The sequence below is a fragment of the Chelonoidis abingdonii genome, chromosome 3 (assembly GCF_003597395.2).
Source record: "Chelonoidis abingdonii isolate Lonesome George chromosome 3, CheloAbing_2.0, whole genome shotgun sequence".
NCBI classification, from domain to species: domain Eukaryota; kingdom Metazoa; phylum Chordata; order Testudines; family Testudinidae; genus Chelonoidis; species Chelonoidis abingdonii.
In genome coordinates, this window is record NC_133771.1 from 62,363,115 (window position 1) to 62,379,941 (window position 16,827).

Consider the following 16,827-nt stretch of genomic DNA (forward strand, 5'->3'; position numbering starts at 1 on the left):
TAAGGAACTCAAGAAAAAAAACAGAAAATCCTTTTCTGTTCTTTATTGCATTCTTTATTACACTTTATTAGCACTTTACTTCAATGTGTATATAGATGATATGGTTATAAACTACATGGTATGATATGTATTTTTGTTGAGTATCTGTATTGACTTGCAGAGGTTGCCACTAAAAAGACAACAGTTACTAACAGTCACCATACAATAGTTATCTCAGACACTGTTTGATATCAGTTGATAAATGTTGATGTTTTAACAGCAACCACTGTAATTTGCAGTTGGAAATTCAAATATGATACTTACACAGACAGAGTTCTGGAAGCTTTCACTTCCTCCCTTGTCTTTAGTTTCCTATACAATCTATGCTTTTTTATCTGTATCTCAAATCAAAGAGCAACTTTTCAAAACCATGTGTAGGAATGCAAAATGAGTAAATTAAGGTAGGCAGCTCTACTTGATGATGACGACGGCAAGTTTGTGGCAGACAGATCAGCTTCTCTAGGTTTGAATTAGTAATAGATCTTATTCTTTAAAGTGCTTCCATTTCCCTGACTTTCTCTTAATCTGTGAGGGTGAAGAATGAGGTTTAGATTAAATTATGGTCCCAATTGGATATTCTATATACATATATTTATTTTGAGGAGCTGTAGGACCATCCGGAGCTCTGCTTGAGAATTTGCTTTTAGATAACAGAGCGAGAGACATGATTCCCAGGAAAGGAAGGAGCAACCAGACCAGTGAAGCTTTTCAGCAGCTGAGGGGAAGGAGTAGAGCTGCACCAGAGGCAGCTAGAATTGCTGGGTTGGAGGGAACATAGGAATGGCTACACTGGGTCAGACCAAAGGTCCATCAAGCCCAGTATCCTGTCCTCTGACAGTGGCCAATGGGTATGGCAGGTGCCCCAAAGGGAAGGAACAGACAGGTTGTGTCATCAAGTAATCCATGCCCTGTCACCCAATCCCAGCTTCTGGCAAACTGTGTGTGTGTGTGACAGAGACAGCAACCCCTGTATTTTTAAAGTCCCTGCATTAGATAGGGATGTGGGGTGGGATATATAAGAGGCATTAGTTCTGTAACCTTCCCTCCCTCAGGTTCGAAAAGGAAGTAGATAGACATGTCCCCTAGTGCCAAGAAATAGGCAGAAATTGGAGCCCAGGAAGGGAGACTGGTTGACAAGTAACCTTCCATGCAAGAGGAGGAGCAGGGAGAAGTTTAACAGTGTAAATGCATCCCAAAAGATTCACTCAAGCTGTTATCTTCCCCACTTTTCCTGCTGCCAGAAGATTTGCCTGGCCCTTCTGTCTTCCCTTCCTGGGATGCCCTTTGAAGCACATAGGATGAGTAGAGAAAATGGATGCTTAACCTTCCCTTTCCCCATAACTTCTCCAGTTTCTCTATCTAATCAGATGGTAGGGGAAGGAATCCTCTGCTTTGAACCACTGGAAAAAGAACAAGGATCTGGACAGCTTAATGTGGCAACATAGTGTCACTAGAGATCTCAGGATATCCTAGAAACACCTGAAAAACAATCTATCCATTTTAAGCTATAACTGAATCTCTTCCTCCCTTTTTTTGTTTTTATGCATAGACATGGACATGTGCGCATGCGCGCATGCACATGGTGAGGGTTGGGAGCACAACAACACTCTCTAGGCTCAAGAAATAAGTGAGTGCAACCACACTTAAAAACCAAAATACTTTTGAATGGGAAGCTTTGACAACACTTTACAAAAATGTCCATCTTGTTTTCTATCAGTGTAAATCCTTTCTTATATTATTTCAGCTGTAAATGCAGTGAAGAAACCAGTTTGCCCTCGTTATAACTTTCTTTGAGGCATAAGCAAACTAATTTAATTTCTAACTGCTTGTGTATAGGCACCTAGGAAACTTGCTCAGAAAAGTTGTGGAAATTTTGTTCAATCTGAATCAGCAGTTCTCAAACTTCATTGCACCATGACCCCCTTCTGAAAATAAAAATGACTTCATTACCCCAGGAGCGGGGACCAAAGACCGAGTCCACCTGACCTCTGCCACCTGAGCTCCACTGCCCTGGGCAGGGGGCATGTAACCTTAGCCCTGGGTGGTGGGGCTCGGGCTTTGGCTTCAGCCCTGGGTGGTGGGGCTTAGGCCTGGGCCCCAGCAAGTCTAACACCAGCCTTGGTGACCCCAATAAAGTGGGGTTGTGACCCACAGTTTGAGAACCCCTGGATAAAACTGTTGAGTTCAGCAAGGTTTGTTTGTTTTTTTTGTTTGTTTGTTTGTTTATTTTTAAATCCCTTTTACACAAATCCTCGCAAGACATTTTAGTCACATTGGCTGCAGGGAGAGGTTTGAAATTTGAAGCATTGCATGGAAATAGTGCTTAGAGAGAAGAAAATCCCTTGTGAGATTTGGAGAGGTGGGAACTAAACATAACAAGTTAAGCATTGAAAAATCACTGCTGAACATTCTTGTTCAGTGGGTATTTGTTAAAATTTTAGTAGACCCTTATGCCTTTGTGTATTCCTTGGGGGCGGACAAACCGCACATTCCAACATGCACAGGCTTACATTGTTGTAACTTGCATTGCCTTCTCTCCCCTCCTCCACCCCACATTCAGCCTTATTGTTGCATAACATACTAAGTATACTGAACTGATTCAGCCTCACTGCCTCTCCAGCGTTTTGCATAGCATTTCCACAAACAATTTTGGTTTTACTTTTGCATCATGACATAAGCAAAACTATTTTTTTCATCGTACTATACTCCTTTTGGAGTACTTAATAATCAGCACCAGGAGCTTTTTTTAGCCAAAAGCCATGTGACAATACAATAGTATGTTCTGTTTCTAAGGAGCATAGGTAGTGACTAATGTGTTCTGCCCTATCATGCTCTTTTTAGAAAAAAAAAAATCAGTTTGTAGCATGTCCTTCTGTAAACAGCCTCAATTTGTATTCAGTGTATTCACACTCTGTGTTTGATGTGTTTGACTTTCCAGGTTAAGTGAATGAATACATTGCCATTTTGTTTTCTTATTCTATTGACATTTACTGGCTTGGTTACAGTATCTTGTACTAAAATACACACTAACCCAGGCCTGCACAACTCGTAAAGCAGCGAGGGCCACATTACTCCAAAGAAAACAGCTGAGGGCTGAAACCCCCCGGCTCCGCAGAAACATCTCCCCCAGCATCTCCCGGCCCCACAGAAACACCCCACCCCAGCACCATCCAGCTGTGCAGAAACAAACCCTCTTTCCCCAGCACCACCCCACCAAAACAGCTGTGGGCCAAAAAGGAAGGTTGGGGGTGGGGAGGTGATACTTGATTTTAAATCAACCAGCAGCTCCCAGCTGAAGAGGTGGCTGGGAGCCCTCAGGGCAAATTAAAGGGCCCGGGGCTCTGGAGGCTGGGGGAACCCGGAACTTTGCGGGGCTGGGGCAGGGATTTAAAGGGCCCAGAGCTCCTGCCACTGAGGGGAGCCCAAACCCTTTAAATCCCAGCCCCAGCCCATCCGCTGGAACCATGGCTGGGATTCAAAGGGCTTGGGGCTGCCGGTGGCGGCGGGGAGCCCTGAGCCCTTTAAATCTCAGCCGCAGCCAGGAATCGCTGCAGTCACCCCAGAGCTTTATGAATCCCAGCCGCAGCTGGGATTTAAACGGCTCTGGGCTCCCCGCGGCTGCGGGCAGCCCAGAGCCCTTTGATTCCCCACCGCAGGCCACACAGTGAGCCTCTGCAGGTCGCATGTTGTGCAGGCCTGCACTAACCCTTTTAAATTTTGGCTAGTCTGTCACTCTTGAATGTTATTTCATTACATATTTCTGGAGAGAAATCTAAATATGTGTGTGTTATCTGTTACTGTACATAAGGATGTATGCAATATCGATTACTGTTGATACTGTATTTGTGTACATTCAGGACATGTGGGTCTATACTATGACAAACCATTTCAATTCTAAGTGTCTTTTCACAGATTGGATGCTGAAATTATTCAGCCTGTTCCAGTAGTTGCTAAGTAAGAATAGTTCCCTTTTTTTTGTAGTATGCTCAACCTCACATAAGTGCATCTGTTGCATGTCTGAGTCTTTGATTCAGAAAGATGAAATCAGTTGATTATGTGCAAATAAGTAAATTCCAGGTTATAATGTGAGAGTAATAAACATAGCCATGGTGAAGTGGGAAGGCCATCTATAAATGGAGTAAGGCTTTTCTGAATTATTTTAATTGCACTTTTTCTAATTCTGTTACTCTGATCAATAAATTCAGAAGATTAATAATGCTGAGCCTAGATCAAATAAAATCATTAGATGATAATTCAGAGGAGGATGGGAGAGCGGTAAAAATTGAACTGATTGTCCTCTTGACATTTCAGATTATTAGAAAGCTAATTAGGAAATTGCCAGACTAACCTAAATGTCTTCTGTTTGCAGAGTCAATGGAACAAGGCCTCAAATGACTGAGTATGACACTTTATTTTCACTGAGTTTTGCACTACTTTCTTATTATAGTAATTCTCTTATTAGAAGAAATTCTTGTAGTGTCTTTTTTTATTTATCCGTTCCCCTATAATAGTAAGCATTGTTATACATTGACCTTTGATAATCAATTTTAATACTTCCTACCTTATACTTTGCTTATGTCTAAGAAATGTTTAAAGTTAATTATAGTGTACATAGATTCAGTATCTAGCAGATACCGTGAATTTTAACTAGTCCATATGAAAGAGGCAAACATTCAGAAGGAGTTACCACAATATAAATCAGCATTTGGTTGAAGTTTATTGCTCCTGCATTAGTTTTATCTTAGACATAATATACCATCAGTCATAACAGACCTTATTAATATTTGAATATAACACTTTTCTTATGTACACTTATCAATTTTCTTATAGGGAACAAATGGTCAAAGAAATGTCAGACGTTTTGTCTAGGTGGGTGAATATACCATCCAAAATTTAATTTTATCACTCAATTAAATGAAATCATAAACTGAAATGGGCTGATGCATATAAAATAATGGATTCCATATTTAATTGCTCAATGAAATAAATCAACCTTTTCTTTTGGATTAAATTGCTATATCAGTATGCTTCCTATTCAAAATCATTATCTGATTTCTTTCTTTAATTATTTTGCCATGACATTTATTTAATTTCATAAACATGCTCAGAAAGAAATTATCAGTAAATTGCACCTTAAGGTTTCTGTTTAAATAATTTCAATAGATAAGGAAAAGCTTCGAAGAGCATTCTTCTTCCACTGTATCAGAGATGACACTGACAAATTTCCAAAATTTTCAGGCAGCATGCTGACAAGTTCAAGATAGTGTTAATAAGGACATAAAAAGTGTTATGTTTATGTAACCATAAGTAGCTTTTTAATAAGAAATTAAATACAGACATAATTCCATTTCAAACAAAATGAAAATTTGAGGTTTACTTTGTTGTTACAACCCTAGAAAAAGTACTCTCTGAAGCACTGAAACACAAAATGCCAGATAGTTTCTGATCAGCAATCTTGGTATAATAATGTAGCAGTTTTATATTCTAAATAAAATTCTGTTTTATTGAGTTGCTGACTGAAAAGTATCTTTGGTAACCTCAAGGACAGAAGCATGCTGTCTGAAGTTCACATGAAATCTTACTTTCTTTTATATTTTTAAAAGTAAACTCTTCAGAAAACAAGATACCATGCTGTGTGTATATGATCTTAAGATATTAGTATGTTGTGGCATTTCTTAATTGTAGTGCTGATAGTACTGAACACAGCAGATGCTTACGTTTGCACAAAAACAGTACATGCAATATTTTTGAATAGGAGAAAAGGAAGATTAGTACTTCCAATTGAAATTGCTGGGGGAACATAAGTAAGGGGCTTGTAGGGTAACTACATAAGAACTGAGCTGAGTCACTGGAGTTAACATGCCTTTAGCTTCCAAAAGTATCACAAGAATTTTGGCCAAAAGTGGTAGGAGCATAGTTTTTAAGTTCTCTCCATAACCTAGTGGTATTAATGTACACTAGTGTGACTGGTAACTTGTTAAATTCAATTGTTTAGAAACTTTTGGTTCTTCTTTGAGTTATGGTACCTATATTTATTCCACACATGAGATATGCACTTGAGTTTGAAATTGCTTATAAGCAGTGTCCACTGACTTGCATATGTTTCATAGATCTTTGTGCTCCCAAATGATAGCATAAAGGACGGTGCAGACCAATGCCTTTCCAGATCCTTCTTACCACCATGTGGTGTGTGTCATTCCTTTGTGAATTATGTAGAGTTAATTTTTATAATATAGCATAGATAATTAGATAGCATTATTTCCCCCTGCCCGGGAACGTTTCCCCCAAGAAGTCTGGCATTCTGCCCAGTCTCTGGGAGTTCAAAAACTGTTTCCTGCCCTTACTCCTTTACTGTGAGCAAAGAACATCAATGCTGCTTCTACTGCCTGGGTGAGGCTCACATTTCTGCTAAGTGCAGCATCTGCCACACTTTCCCCCACAGAACTTGTGAGGGTTGGGAACTGAGACTCAGAAAACACCTCATGGAGAAGGCAATGAAGCCTCAAGCAGATCTGGCCTGTGGACTCCCACACACACACACTCTACATCAGCCTCAACAAGCAGGCAATGTACCTCTGAGCATGGGTTGAGGAACAGAGGCTAAGTCTGTTAAACCTAAAGAGAAGGCTTCACAGGAGAGTAAGGGACGTTCTCATAGACATAAGGGACAGTATTTATATCTGAAAAGAAGGGATCCATCCCTGAGCTCTCAGGAGAGCCAACACACATGGGTGCTCAACTCTTCAGCCCCCTAAATCTTCTTGACAAGTCAAGAGGGCACACAAGGGTACGGATCCGTGCTTCCAACACTGGCTTTAGTGGTGAAGACACATGGTAGATAGCTCCTGGTGCTTTGATCTACTTTTGGGAAACAAGACCTTACCAATAGCAATGCGGCCCTGGAGGAAGCCAACCACTACGTGACCAGAGAGGCTCCAGGATGATCAGAGATGTGTATCTCCCTGGAGGACATCTTTTGCTCTCCCCCCCCCCCACCCCCTTCCACATTCACCATTTCCATTGGGTTCATCCATATTCCAAGATGATACTACACTGATGGAGGAATCTATTGCAAGGAGATGGAATGGGGTGACTATTCTATCTGCTAGCCTACAAGCACAGCCATCAGGATTCTCTGCGGCATGGAGAAGAGGTGGCCCTGGACACAGGTCCTAGAAGGTCAGGATTCAGGCCTCCAAACCAACATGGTTGGCCAAGGGACAGGAGCTACCCTGTGCCATAGGGTCCCCCTCCTCCAATGGATCCATCCTATTGGCAATTCTGCAGATCGTGGGAGTCCTACCTCCAGACACTTAGGATCTATGCATGAGTCCTACTTGCCATTTCCTGGCCCTGCACAACCAGCTCCACTGGCATATTCAGAGGAGGATGGCGAGCCAGATCCAATGGTTCTGGGAGCAATCTGTTCAGTGTCACTGGATGAGGTTCTCACTCCAACAGTACCAAGAGCTCATGCATAGTGTAGCAACAGTGCTAGAGATCCAGCTGGAGAAATTCAGTAGCCTCAGCACAGTTTACTAAACATTCTTCAGCCCTCCAGTCCCTGTAGAATGGCCCTCCCTGTCAATGAAATTATCATGAACCCAGCAAAGGCAGTTTGACACACCTCTGCTTCTTGTGCTCCCACCCTAAGATGGCCAAGAAGCATTGCAATGTCCCATCCAAGTGGGGAAGAGTTCTTGTTCTTTCACCTTCTGCCAAACTAGCTGGTGGTGAATATGGCTACAGAGTGGTCGAAGCATCCAAAGGATACTCCCTCTGATAAGGAACACAAGAGATGCGACCTGCTGGGAAGAAAGGTCTTCTCTTCCACCTCCCTCCAGGTCAGGATCTTGATAATTATTAGGCCTTCATGTCCAAATATAATTTTATCAATTATGCTAGATTTCTAGCGTTTAAGGACAAGATCCCTGTGGAGGATGGATCCCACTTCCAGGCCTTAGTAGATGGGGGCAAATTGGTGGAAAAACTTCTCTCCAACTCACGGTGAGTGTAGCAGATACCACACTGAGAGGGATGCTATGGTGACTGTCATGAAGAGAGACTTGTGGTTGCAATCCTCAGGTTTCCCTAGAGAGCTGAGTACTGTCCAAGATCTTTCCTTTGATACTATCAACTATTCCACAAGAAAATGGATAAGTGTCTCCTCTTCCTCAAAGACTCAAACAGGGCTTCACTTGCTGGGCATTTATACCACAAGAGGAAGCCTCATGGACAGTGTTATAGGGCAAGACCAGTTCCTCAGGCCTTTTATCATCAACTTCCTCAGGAGCCACCACGCAAGAGACAGAGGGTGTATAGACCTAGGAACCCTAGCCTCTGCAACATCCACTGCCAATTTGTACTCTAATCCCTAGGTGAAGTGTTTCTTTTGATGAGACTGTCAAGACCCATATCCCTTTTATTGATACCTTTTCATTCCCTTGTTCAGATAGTTTGGAGGCCACTTTACCCAGTTTGTCAAAGACTGGAGCACCCTCGTTACAGATAAATGGGAATTAGACATTATCTGTGGAGGCTATCTAGTTGAGTTTCTGATAACTCCTTTCCACAACTGTCCTGTCTGATTCCTCTTCAGGGACCACTCTCACAAGGAAATTTTACAACAGGAGGTGAACTCCCTGCTCCTCAGGGAAGCCATAGAAAAGGATTCATCTCCACACCATGGAAAGGAATTCTATTCTTCTTACTTCCTGATCTCCAAGAAGAATGCAGAAAGGAGGCCAATTCTCAATCTGTGTCAGTTAAACAAGTTATTTTGAAAACTAAAATTCCTCATGATCTCCTTGGCATCAATAATTCCCTCATTAGAGGATGGCACATAGTTTGCAGCTCTTGACATAAAAGATGTGTATTTTCATATAGATATCCATCTGGTCCACAAGAGGTTCCTTGAGTTTCTCTTCTACCAAGACCATTACCAAGAGTCCTCCCCTTCAGTCTGGCCACAGCACCCAAGGTGTTCACAGATCCATTTTGACCTCCCACAAGGTGCATATACTTTACCGGGAGAATGTTAGATTCAACTATAGCAAAAGCGTATCTACTCCTTGAAAGATTTCAGGCATGAGCACTCTCATACACCAGATTGGCATCACACCCAGGACATCAGTAAGAATGTGCCCTTCCCTCCTTGGCCATATGGCTTTGTGTACACACATGACACCGTTCTCCAGGCTACATCTGCGATGCCTACAAGCCAGGCTTCTCTCCGTTTACTCACCAGAGAAAGGCACCTTAAATGAATAGGTTGCAAATCCGCCCAAGATGTTAGGCTTTGTTGTCTAGTGGTCAAAACCAGAGAATGTTTGGGTAGGGTTCCCTTTCCTCACACTGACATCTGAAGCCGCCAGGAGTTTGGAATACATATCAACTTACTAGAACTCAGAGAAGTCTGTTGGACCGGCATGCCTTTCACCTGCTCCTCCAATTCAGACATGTTCTGATAGTGTCGGACAATATAACAACAGTATTCTATATAAACGAGTGAGGGGAACGAGATCTCTCTCTTTGTGCATGCAGGCAGTAACTTTCTGGAACTGGTGCATCAGACATCACATCACCCTGTCAGCAGCATACTTACCAGGGTGCAAAGCTCTCTGGTGGACTGCCTGAGCAGACACTTTTTGTGTGAATCTCAAATGGAAGAGTCATGATTCAGTTCTCAACAACATCTTCGCTCAGTGGAGAATACTGTCCTGGGACCTTTTTGCCTCATACTGCTCTAAAGCAGCCCTGGGTAAATACTTGTTGGAAGATGCCTACTTAATGTTGTGGAATGGTTTCCTGGAGTATGCTTTGCTTCCATTTCCTTTGATACTACAGGTTGTATGGAAAATCCACTGAGACAGAGCTCAAGTCAACTGGCTGAGACAGTTCTGGTTCATGGATCTGAGAAAGCTCTCAGTGCATGAACATCTCCGTGTTGCTGGACCTTCTAACATGGACAAGGTGACACACCCCAGTGTGAGGCGGCTGCAACTTAGTTGGATGGACGTTGGTGATAGAATGCTCATGTTCTAAAAGGGCCCAATGCATCTTTAACCAAAGTAGAAAAGATTCTACAAGAAGCTGTTACTCAACTAAATGGAAGCATTTTTCCACTTGGCGTCATTGATACATTTTGTCTTCAGACTCCATCAGAATTTCTGATATCTTAGGGTATCTCCTTACCCTCAAGTCTTTGGATCTTGCATTCAGTTCCCTGTGGGTGCATTTAGCTGCAAGCAGTGCATTCCATCCTCCAGTGGATAACCATATGAGCTTCACGTACCCTGTCCCAACTAGATTTTTGGAGCAGATTCTCAGATCCTTTCCACCTTTGGTGAAGTTTGCACCTCACTGGTATCTCAATTTTGTTCTATCCTCACTCTCCCTAAGACTCTCTCCGAGTCGCTGGGCACGTGCTCTGTGACCCATCTGTCCATGAAGGTGGCCTTTTTGATAGCTATAGATTGTCCAGAAGAGTCAGTGAACTGAGAGTGTTGTAGGCCCACCATAAACTACATTCCATAAAGAAAATGCTATGCCCCCACCTGAGATTCATACCTACGGTAGTTTGAGTTTCAAATGAATCAGGTCATCCACTCACCTGTATTTTTTCCTAAGCTGTGTGCCTTGGAAGAGGCGAGAAGACTGCATTTTCTGGACACCTGGAGGACTTTGGCTTTTTATCTACATAGAACAAAGGACGTTAGAAAGACACCAAAACTATTTGTTTCCATTGCAGAGCAATCAAGAAATCAACGTATATCAGCTTAGAGACTTTTAAAATGGATCTCTGGTTGTATTACCCTCTGTTACCAACTAGCTGGCATTCTTCTCCTACCCTCCCCCAAGAGTAAAAGCTCATTCTACCGGGAGCAGGCTACTTCAGCTGCATCTCTGAGAGATGTTCCCATACTAGAGATATATGTAGGACAGTTACTTGCAGCTCTTTGCAAGTAACATCATCCCCTGGTGCAGTTATGAACTGTACATTCAGCTGTGGGGAGAGCAGTACTAAAGACAGCTATCACTTCTGCGTCCTCGCATCCACTATTTGTTTGTTTACTGCTTGTTAATCTTCCATGTGTGGAATACACATAGGGACCGTCACCCAGAGAAGAAATAGAGGTTTTTATCTGGAACTGGAGGTTCTTTGAGATGTGTGGTCCCAATCTGATTTCCATTTCCCACCCTCTGTCCCCACAGCTGTGGATTGCTTATAGTGTGGTGTGACAAAGTTCCTCCTCTACCTTGGTGGGTCCTGCGCTTACTGGCGGATTTGTTCACCTCAGTGATCTTCCCTTCTTGTGGAACCCACAGTCTGGGTCAGCTCAGTTGGAGAAACCGCGGGGCCCCCTCTACTCTGGGTTCCACCCAGGGCCCCTGTGGATCCGCAGTTGTCTATAGTGCCTCCTGTAACCGCTGCATTGACAGCTACAACTCCCTGGGCTACTTCCCATGACCCCTCCAAATACCTCTTTATCCTCGACCAAACAGACCTACCCTCCCTGGGTGTCGTGATTAATGACCTTGTCCTTCACTCAATCTCCGCAGTACAACCTCTCCCACTGTCAGTCTGCTTCTTGCTCCACTCTCAACACATCTCATAAATAAGCCTTTTGAAGTGTAATACACTCTTTCTCCTCTAGGCTCCTCCCATGCCTGCTGAAGTGAGCTTCCCTTTTAAACCAAAGCTGCCGCGGATAAGCTGCCTGATTCGCTGCAGGTGTTACTATTAAGTAGAATCTCTACTGCTTCTAAAGATAAGATCTAAATTGCCCGGTGCCCGATAATCTCTATCAGTCTGCCATATTGGTTACCAGAGTACTAGGATTTGTTTAGCCTGGGCTTTTTAACCCATCCTGTTTCTCGTACTTACTGTACGCCATTCTGCCTCAGCCCCATCAACAGTGGTAATGAGTGGGAAAAAGGACAGGCATCAGCACATTAACTGTCCCAATTCAGGGAGCATCATAGGAGAGCTAATCAGCAACATGTTGCGCAACAATCTGCCTGAAAGAAATTCTGGACAACAGGCACATGGTGCACAATGTATCGTGAATACAGATAGACCAAGCCATCTCGAAGACGCTCTGGTTACAAGGTAAGTAACCTCCTTGTGTGACAGAATATTTAATAATCAACTCTATTCTGGTTTTGATCCAACCCATTATTGGATTGTTTGAGTACAGTAAATGAAGACAACAGTATGAAGTGAAATAATGAGGATATTTGTGGGCCACCTTAGAGCCTAACACATTAATTTGGCTAAGCTTTCGTGGACTAAAACCCACTTCATTGGATGCATGGCAGTATAAATTACAGTAGGAAGATAGATAGATAGAATACGCCTGCGCGCGCGCAGCACAACACAACAACTGAAAAATGGGCGTTGCATAACAATCTCTAATAGGACTAACAATTAGGAGGCATTATGCAGCAGGAGTAAAAAAACGTTTTTTTTGTTGTAAGTGATAATCAGGGATGCACCATTAAAACAGTTGAAAGAAGATGTGAGTAACATAGGGGGCAGAGACATGGGAAATAGTGTTAACTTTGTTAATGAACCCATCACTCCAGTCTTTATCAAGCCTAATTTAAATGGTGTTCCAGTTGCAAATTAATTCCAATTCTGCAATTTCCCATTGGAGTCGTTTTTTTCTTGACAGTTTTTTTTTTGGAGAATTGCAACTTTTACTCTGTTTATTGAGTGACCAGAAGGTTGAAGTGTTCTTGACTGGTTTTTGAATGTATAATTCTGAACGTCGATTTGTGTCCATTACTTTGCGTGTCCATTTATGCTTTTGCATAAAGACTGTCCGGTTTGGCCAATGTACATGGCAGAGGGGCATTGTTTGCACATGATGGCACATATCATGGTGGTAGATGTGCAGGTGAACGAGCCTCTCACGGTGTGGCTGATGTGGTTAGGTTCTATGGTGGTGTCCCTTGAATAGATATGTGGATAGAGTTGGCAACGGGCTGTGTTGCAAAGATAGGTTCCTGAGTTAATGTTTTGGTTGTGTGGTGTGTGGTTGCTGGTGAGTATTTGCTCCAGGTTGGGGGGCTGTCTGTAACTGAGGACTGGCCTATCTCGCAAGATCTGTGAGTGAGGAATCATCCTTCAGGATAGATCCTTGACGATGCGCTGGAGAGGTTTTAGTTGGGGGCTGAAGGGGATGGCTAGTGGGGTTCTGTTACTTTCTTTGTTGGGCCTGTCCTGGAGTAGATGACTTCTGGGTATTCTTCTGGCTCTGCCAATCTGTTTCTTCACATCAGCAGGTGGGTATTAAAGTTTTAAGAATGCTTGATAGAGATCTTGTAGGTGTTTGTCTCTATCTAAGGGATTGGAGCAAATGCGGTTGTATCTTAGTGCTTGGCTGTAGACAATGGATTGTGTGATGTGGTCTGGATGAAAGTTGGAGGCATGTAACTAAGTACTGCAGTCGGTAGGTTTCCGGTATAGGTGGTGTTTATGTGACCATTCCTTATTAGCAGTGTAGTGTCCAAGAAGTGGATCTCTTGGGTGGACTGGTCCAGGCTGAGGTTGATGGTGGAATGGAAATCGTTGGAGTCATGGTGGAATTCCTCAAGGGCTTCTTTTCCATGGGTCCAGATGATGATGTCATCAATGTAGCACAAGTAGAGTAGGGGCGTTAGGGGACGAGAGCTAAGGAAACGTTGTTGTAAGTCAGCCATAAAAATGTTGGCATACTGTGGGGCCATGAGGGTACCCATAGCAGTGCCACTGACTTGAAGGTATATATTGTCTCCAAATGTGAAATAGTTGTGGGTAAAGACAAAGTTACAAAGTTCAGCCACCAGGTTTGCCATAACATTATTGGGGATACTGTTCCTGACAGCTTGTAATCCACCTTTGTGTGGAATGTTGGTGTAGAGGGCCTTCTACAAATTAAACAGCTGCCACTCTGAAACCAATAGGAAGAAGGGTGTTCTTGTTCTTGCTACTTCCCTGCTATTTTAAACCACGTAAAAAAAAAACTGAGTGGTGTTCTCAGCACAGAGTAGTACTGTAATGGAAAGGCTAAGCCATTCAATTGGATTAACATTCATAAAGATTACTTGTTTGACCAAAGACCTTTTGGCCTACTTCTGTTGATCTAAACTCTGTAGAGGATTCTTTGGAGTGATGGATGATGTTGCTAAATAAGGAAAATCCTCAGGATTTGTCAAATTAATGGTTCAGGAAGGTTAGACATGTAGCGGAAATTACATTTAACAATCCTTTAATTACATACTACTGATTTTTTTAACAGTGCATTAAAATGTATTTTAAAAAGTAGTCTTCCATTTGGTAATTTGTTTCACAGGTGAGATTTTATATACATTTTATATTCATGTCTTGTAATTATAGAGGGGCTGGAAATGTCTTCAAAATGTATTTCAACTTTGTATTGTTTAGTGGATGAAGAATATAATTTCAGTATGAAAATTGTCAGATGTATAGTAATATATTTCTTATCGAAGACTGTTATTACAAGTCAGTAGTGCACCTGAGAATGGTCATAACAGGTCTGAGATTGTTTTAAAGAGTAAGGAATTGCAGAGTTAATCATTTACATGTGAGTTGTTGTTTGAGTTGCTGTTAACAAGGATGTTTGCATAAATCAGCTGATTTTATTCTGTCCCTTTGATGATTGTGTATGTAGTATTCTGTCTGCTCCAAGGACAATCACAACTAGATGCCCCATGTCACTGGAGGAATCCTGAATAGAATGTCTGTAGATTGTGTGTGTGTGTGTTTGTTTATGAAGTTACACAAGTTCTCCAAATACCTATATCTGAATAAGATTCCATGATTAATATTTTTGTATAAATTACATATTCTAATTATATATTGATACTTTTAGAAGTGTAATAATCTCTAGGAGTTTGGAGAACTTGTGTAACTTCATAAAAACAAAATGAGACTATCTAAATATCACTCTAAACTTCACAGAAAAGTAAAATTTCTCAGTCATATACATATACCTAGTTGCATTCTAATGATATTGTACTCAGGCAAAGACAGGACTACAATATGAAGTTGCGCAAAAAGAACATGGTATATTGTTTGTTCTGCTCATTTTTTTTTTAGTGATATGCCTATATCTAGTGATGTGCTACCCTGGTAATAACCTCAACACCTGGCCTGGAGAATGGATCCTCCCAGAGTTTGAAAGATAATTTAGTCTGCTTCCTAGCTTATTCCTAGGCTTTAATAGAGGCTACCAAAATCATGTATCTGTTATCTCAAATCTCTCAACAATTCAGCATGTTCTGTCATTCATTAGGGATGGTGTCGCTGCAATCCCAATTTGTGTACTGTTAATGCACAGGAAAATCACAGATATGAAGAGAGTGCTTTCATCCCTCCGTCATAACTGCTAAGAGTGAAAAATAAAGATAATAGTACCCGTATTATTGCTGCTCGAAATGAAATGACACTAGTGTATTATAGGATGTTAAATTTGTCTGCCTTGAATGTACTACAGTGAAGACTGATATATTTGAAAAATCATCAGAGTATCAACTTTGGTCATTTTATCACTTGTCTGGGCCTGATATAGTTAATCCTAACTTTCATGGATTACCATGGGGTCCTGTGTCTTTTGGCCTTTGTTCTGTGAATGGTGGTGTCTCATGACCTTTCCATCCATGTTACTTAGTGCTAATTTTTTGTGAATAAGTGAGACACTTTACAGTTACTTTAATGTAGAATTAATTTTATTTCTTCTATTACGTTGGGAGATTTGGATGAAACATTGATTATTTTATTTATTCTTGGTGCTTTTAGACAGTATAAGGTGTTTCCTTTTCAGTTTTGTTCTTGTTTTTCCCCCCATCCTTATTTTGCTAGTGGAACTTAAAATTTACTTTGCTGTTGTTTACTCCCTTTATTCTGCATCGCTATTATTGATGTCCTCAGGACTATATGTAGTTCTGGGAACAGTTTATATTTAGAGGGTGCTGCAAAAAGAGTTGTGGAATACACACAGCCTTGTTTTTGGCAAGCCACACTTGTATATTAACTTCTAGTTTGTTTTAATCTCTTTGCAAATGAGCAAATTGAACATTTAGAATACAAAGTACATACAGAATATATTTGAGGTAAATCTGATTTTGGATCTAAATTATGCTTCTACTGGAGTTTCTTTTTAATAATGCCAATATGTTACAATAAAGATATATTATGCTGCTGGAAGTTAACAGGTGAATTTTATCTTATCTTTTTTGCATTCAGCTCTTAGAACATGTTTTTCAATGTAATGTGTATTGCACAGAGATGATTGTGCAACCTGCGTGTCCTGTTGTCACTAATATTTCTTCTCACTCTCCTTTCCTTTCTGTACCTTGAACCTTATTATTGTTTGTTATAACTGTAGGGGTCCTGCAGTTCAAGCTACAAAAGCTGCGGCTGGCACTAAGAAGCATGATCTTAGTAAGTGGAAATATGCAGAACTTCGTGATACAATCAATACTTCCTGTGGTAAGTTTGTGTTTGCTTGGGATTGTGTTCCAATAGTACAATAAATCTATTGCCTCTTTCATCAGGACAGAATTTTGAACTCACTAATTTAGTCTCAGATGAAAAACTAAGTTGAATGATTTTTTCCCAAAAGAGAGACCAAATATACCATTTCCCTTTGAGGAAACCAATTCTGTTATGTTACCTNTCTACTGGAGTTTCTTTTTAATAATGCCAATATGTTACAATAAAGATATATTATGCTGCTGGAAGTTAACAGGTGAATTTTATCTTATCTTTTTTGCATTCAG

The 16,827-nt window shown here is 41.3% G+C and overlaps 1 protein-coding gene across 1 annotated transcript in view; it reads left to right on the top strand.

Annotated features, from left to right (window-relative positions):
* MYO6 (myosin VI) overlaps window positions 1-16,827 on the top strand; it is a 124,751-nt gene that overhangs the window by 99,189 nt on the left and 8,735 nt on the right. Inside the window, 3 exon segments of the mRNA XM_075064556.1 lie at window positions 4,409-4,438; window positions 4,870-4,908; window positions 16,434-16,537. Of these exon segments, the coding sequence (XP_074920657.1) occupies window positions 4,409-4,438; window positions 4,870-4,908; window positions 16,434-16,537 (173 nt within the window).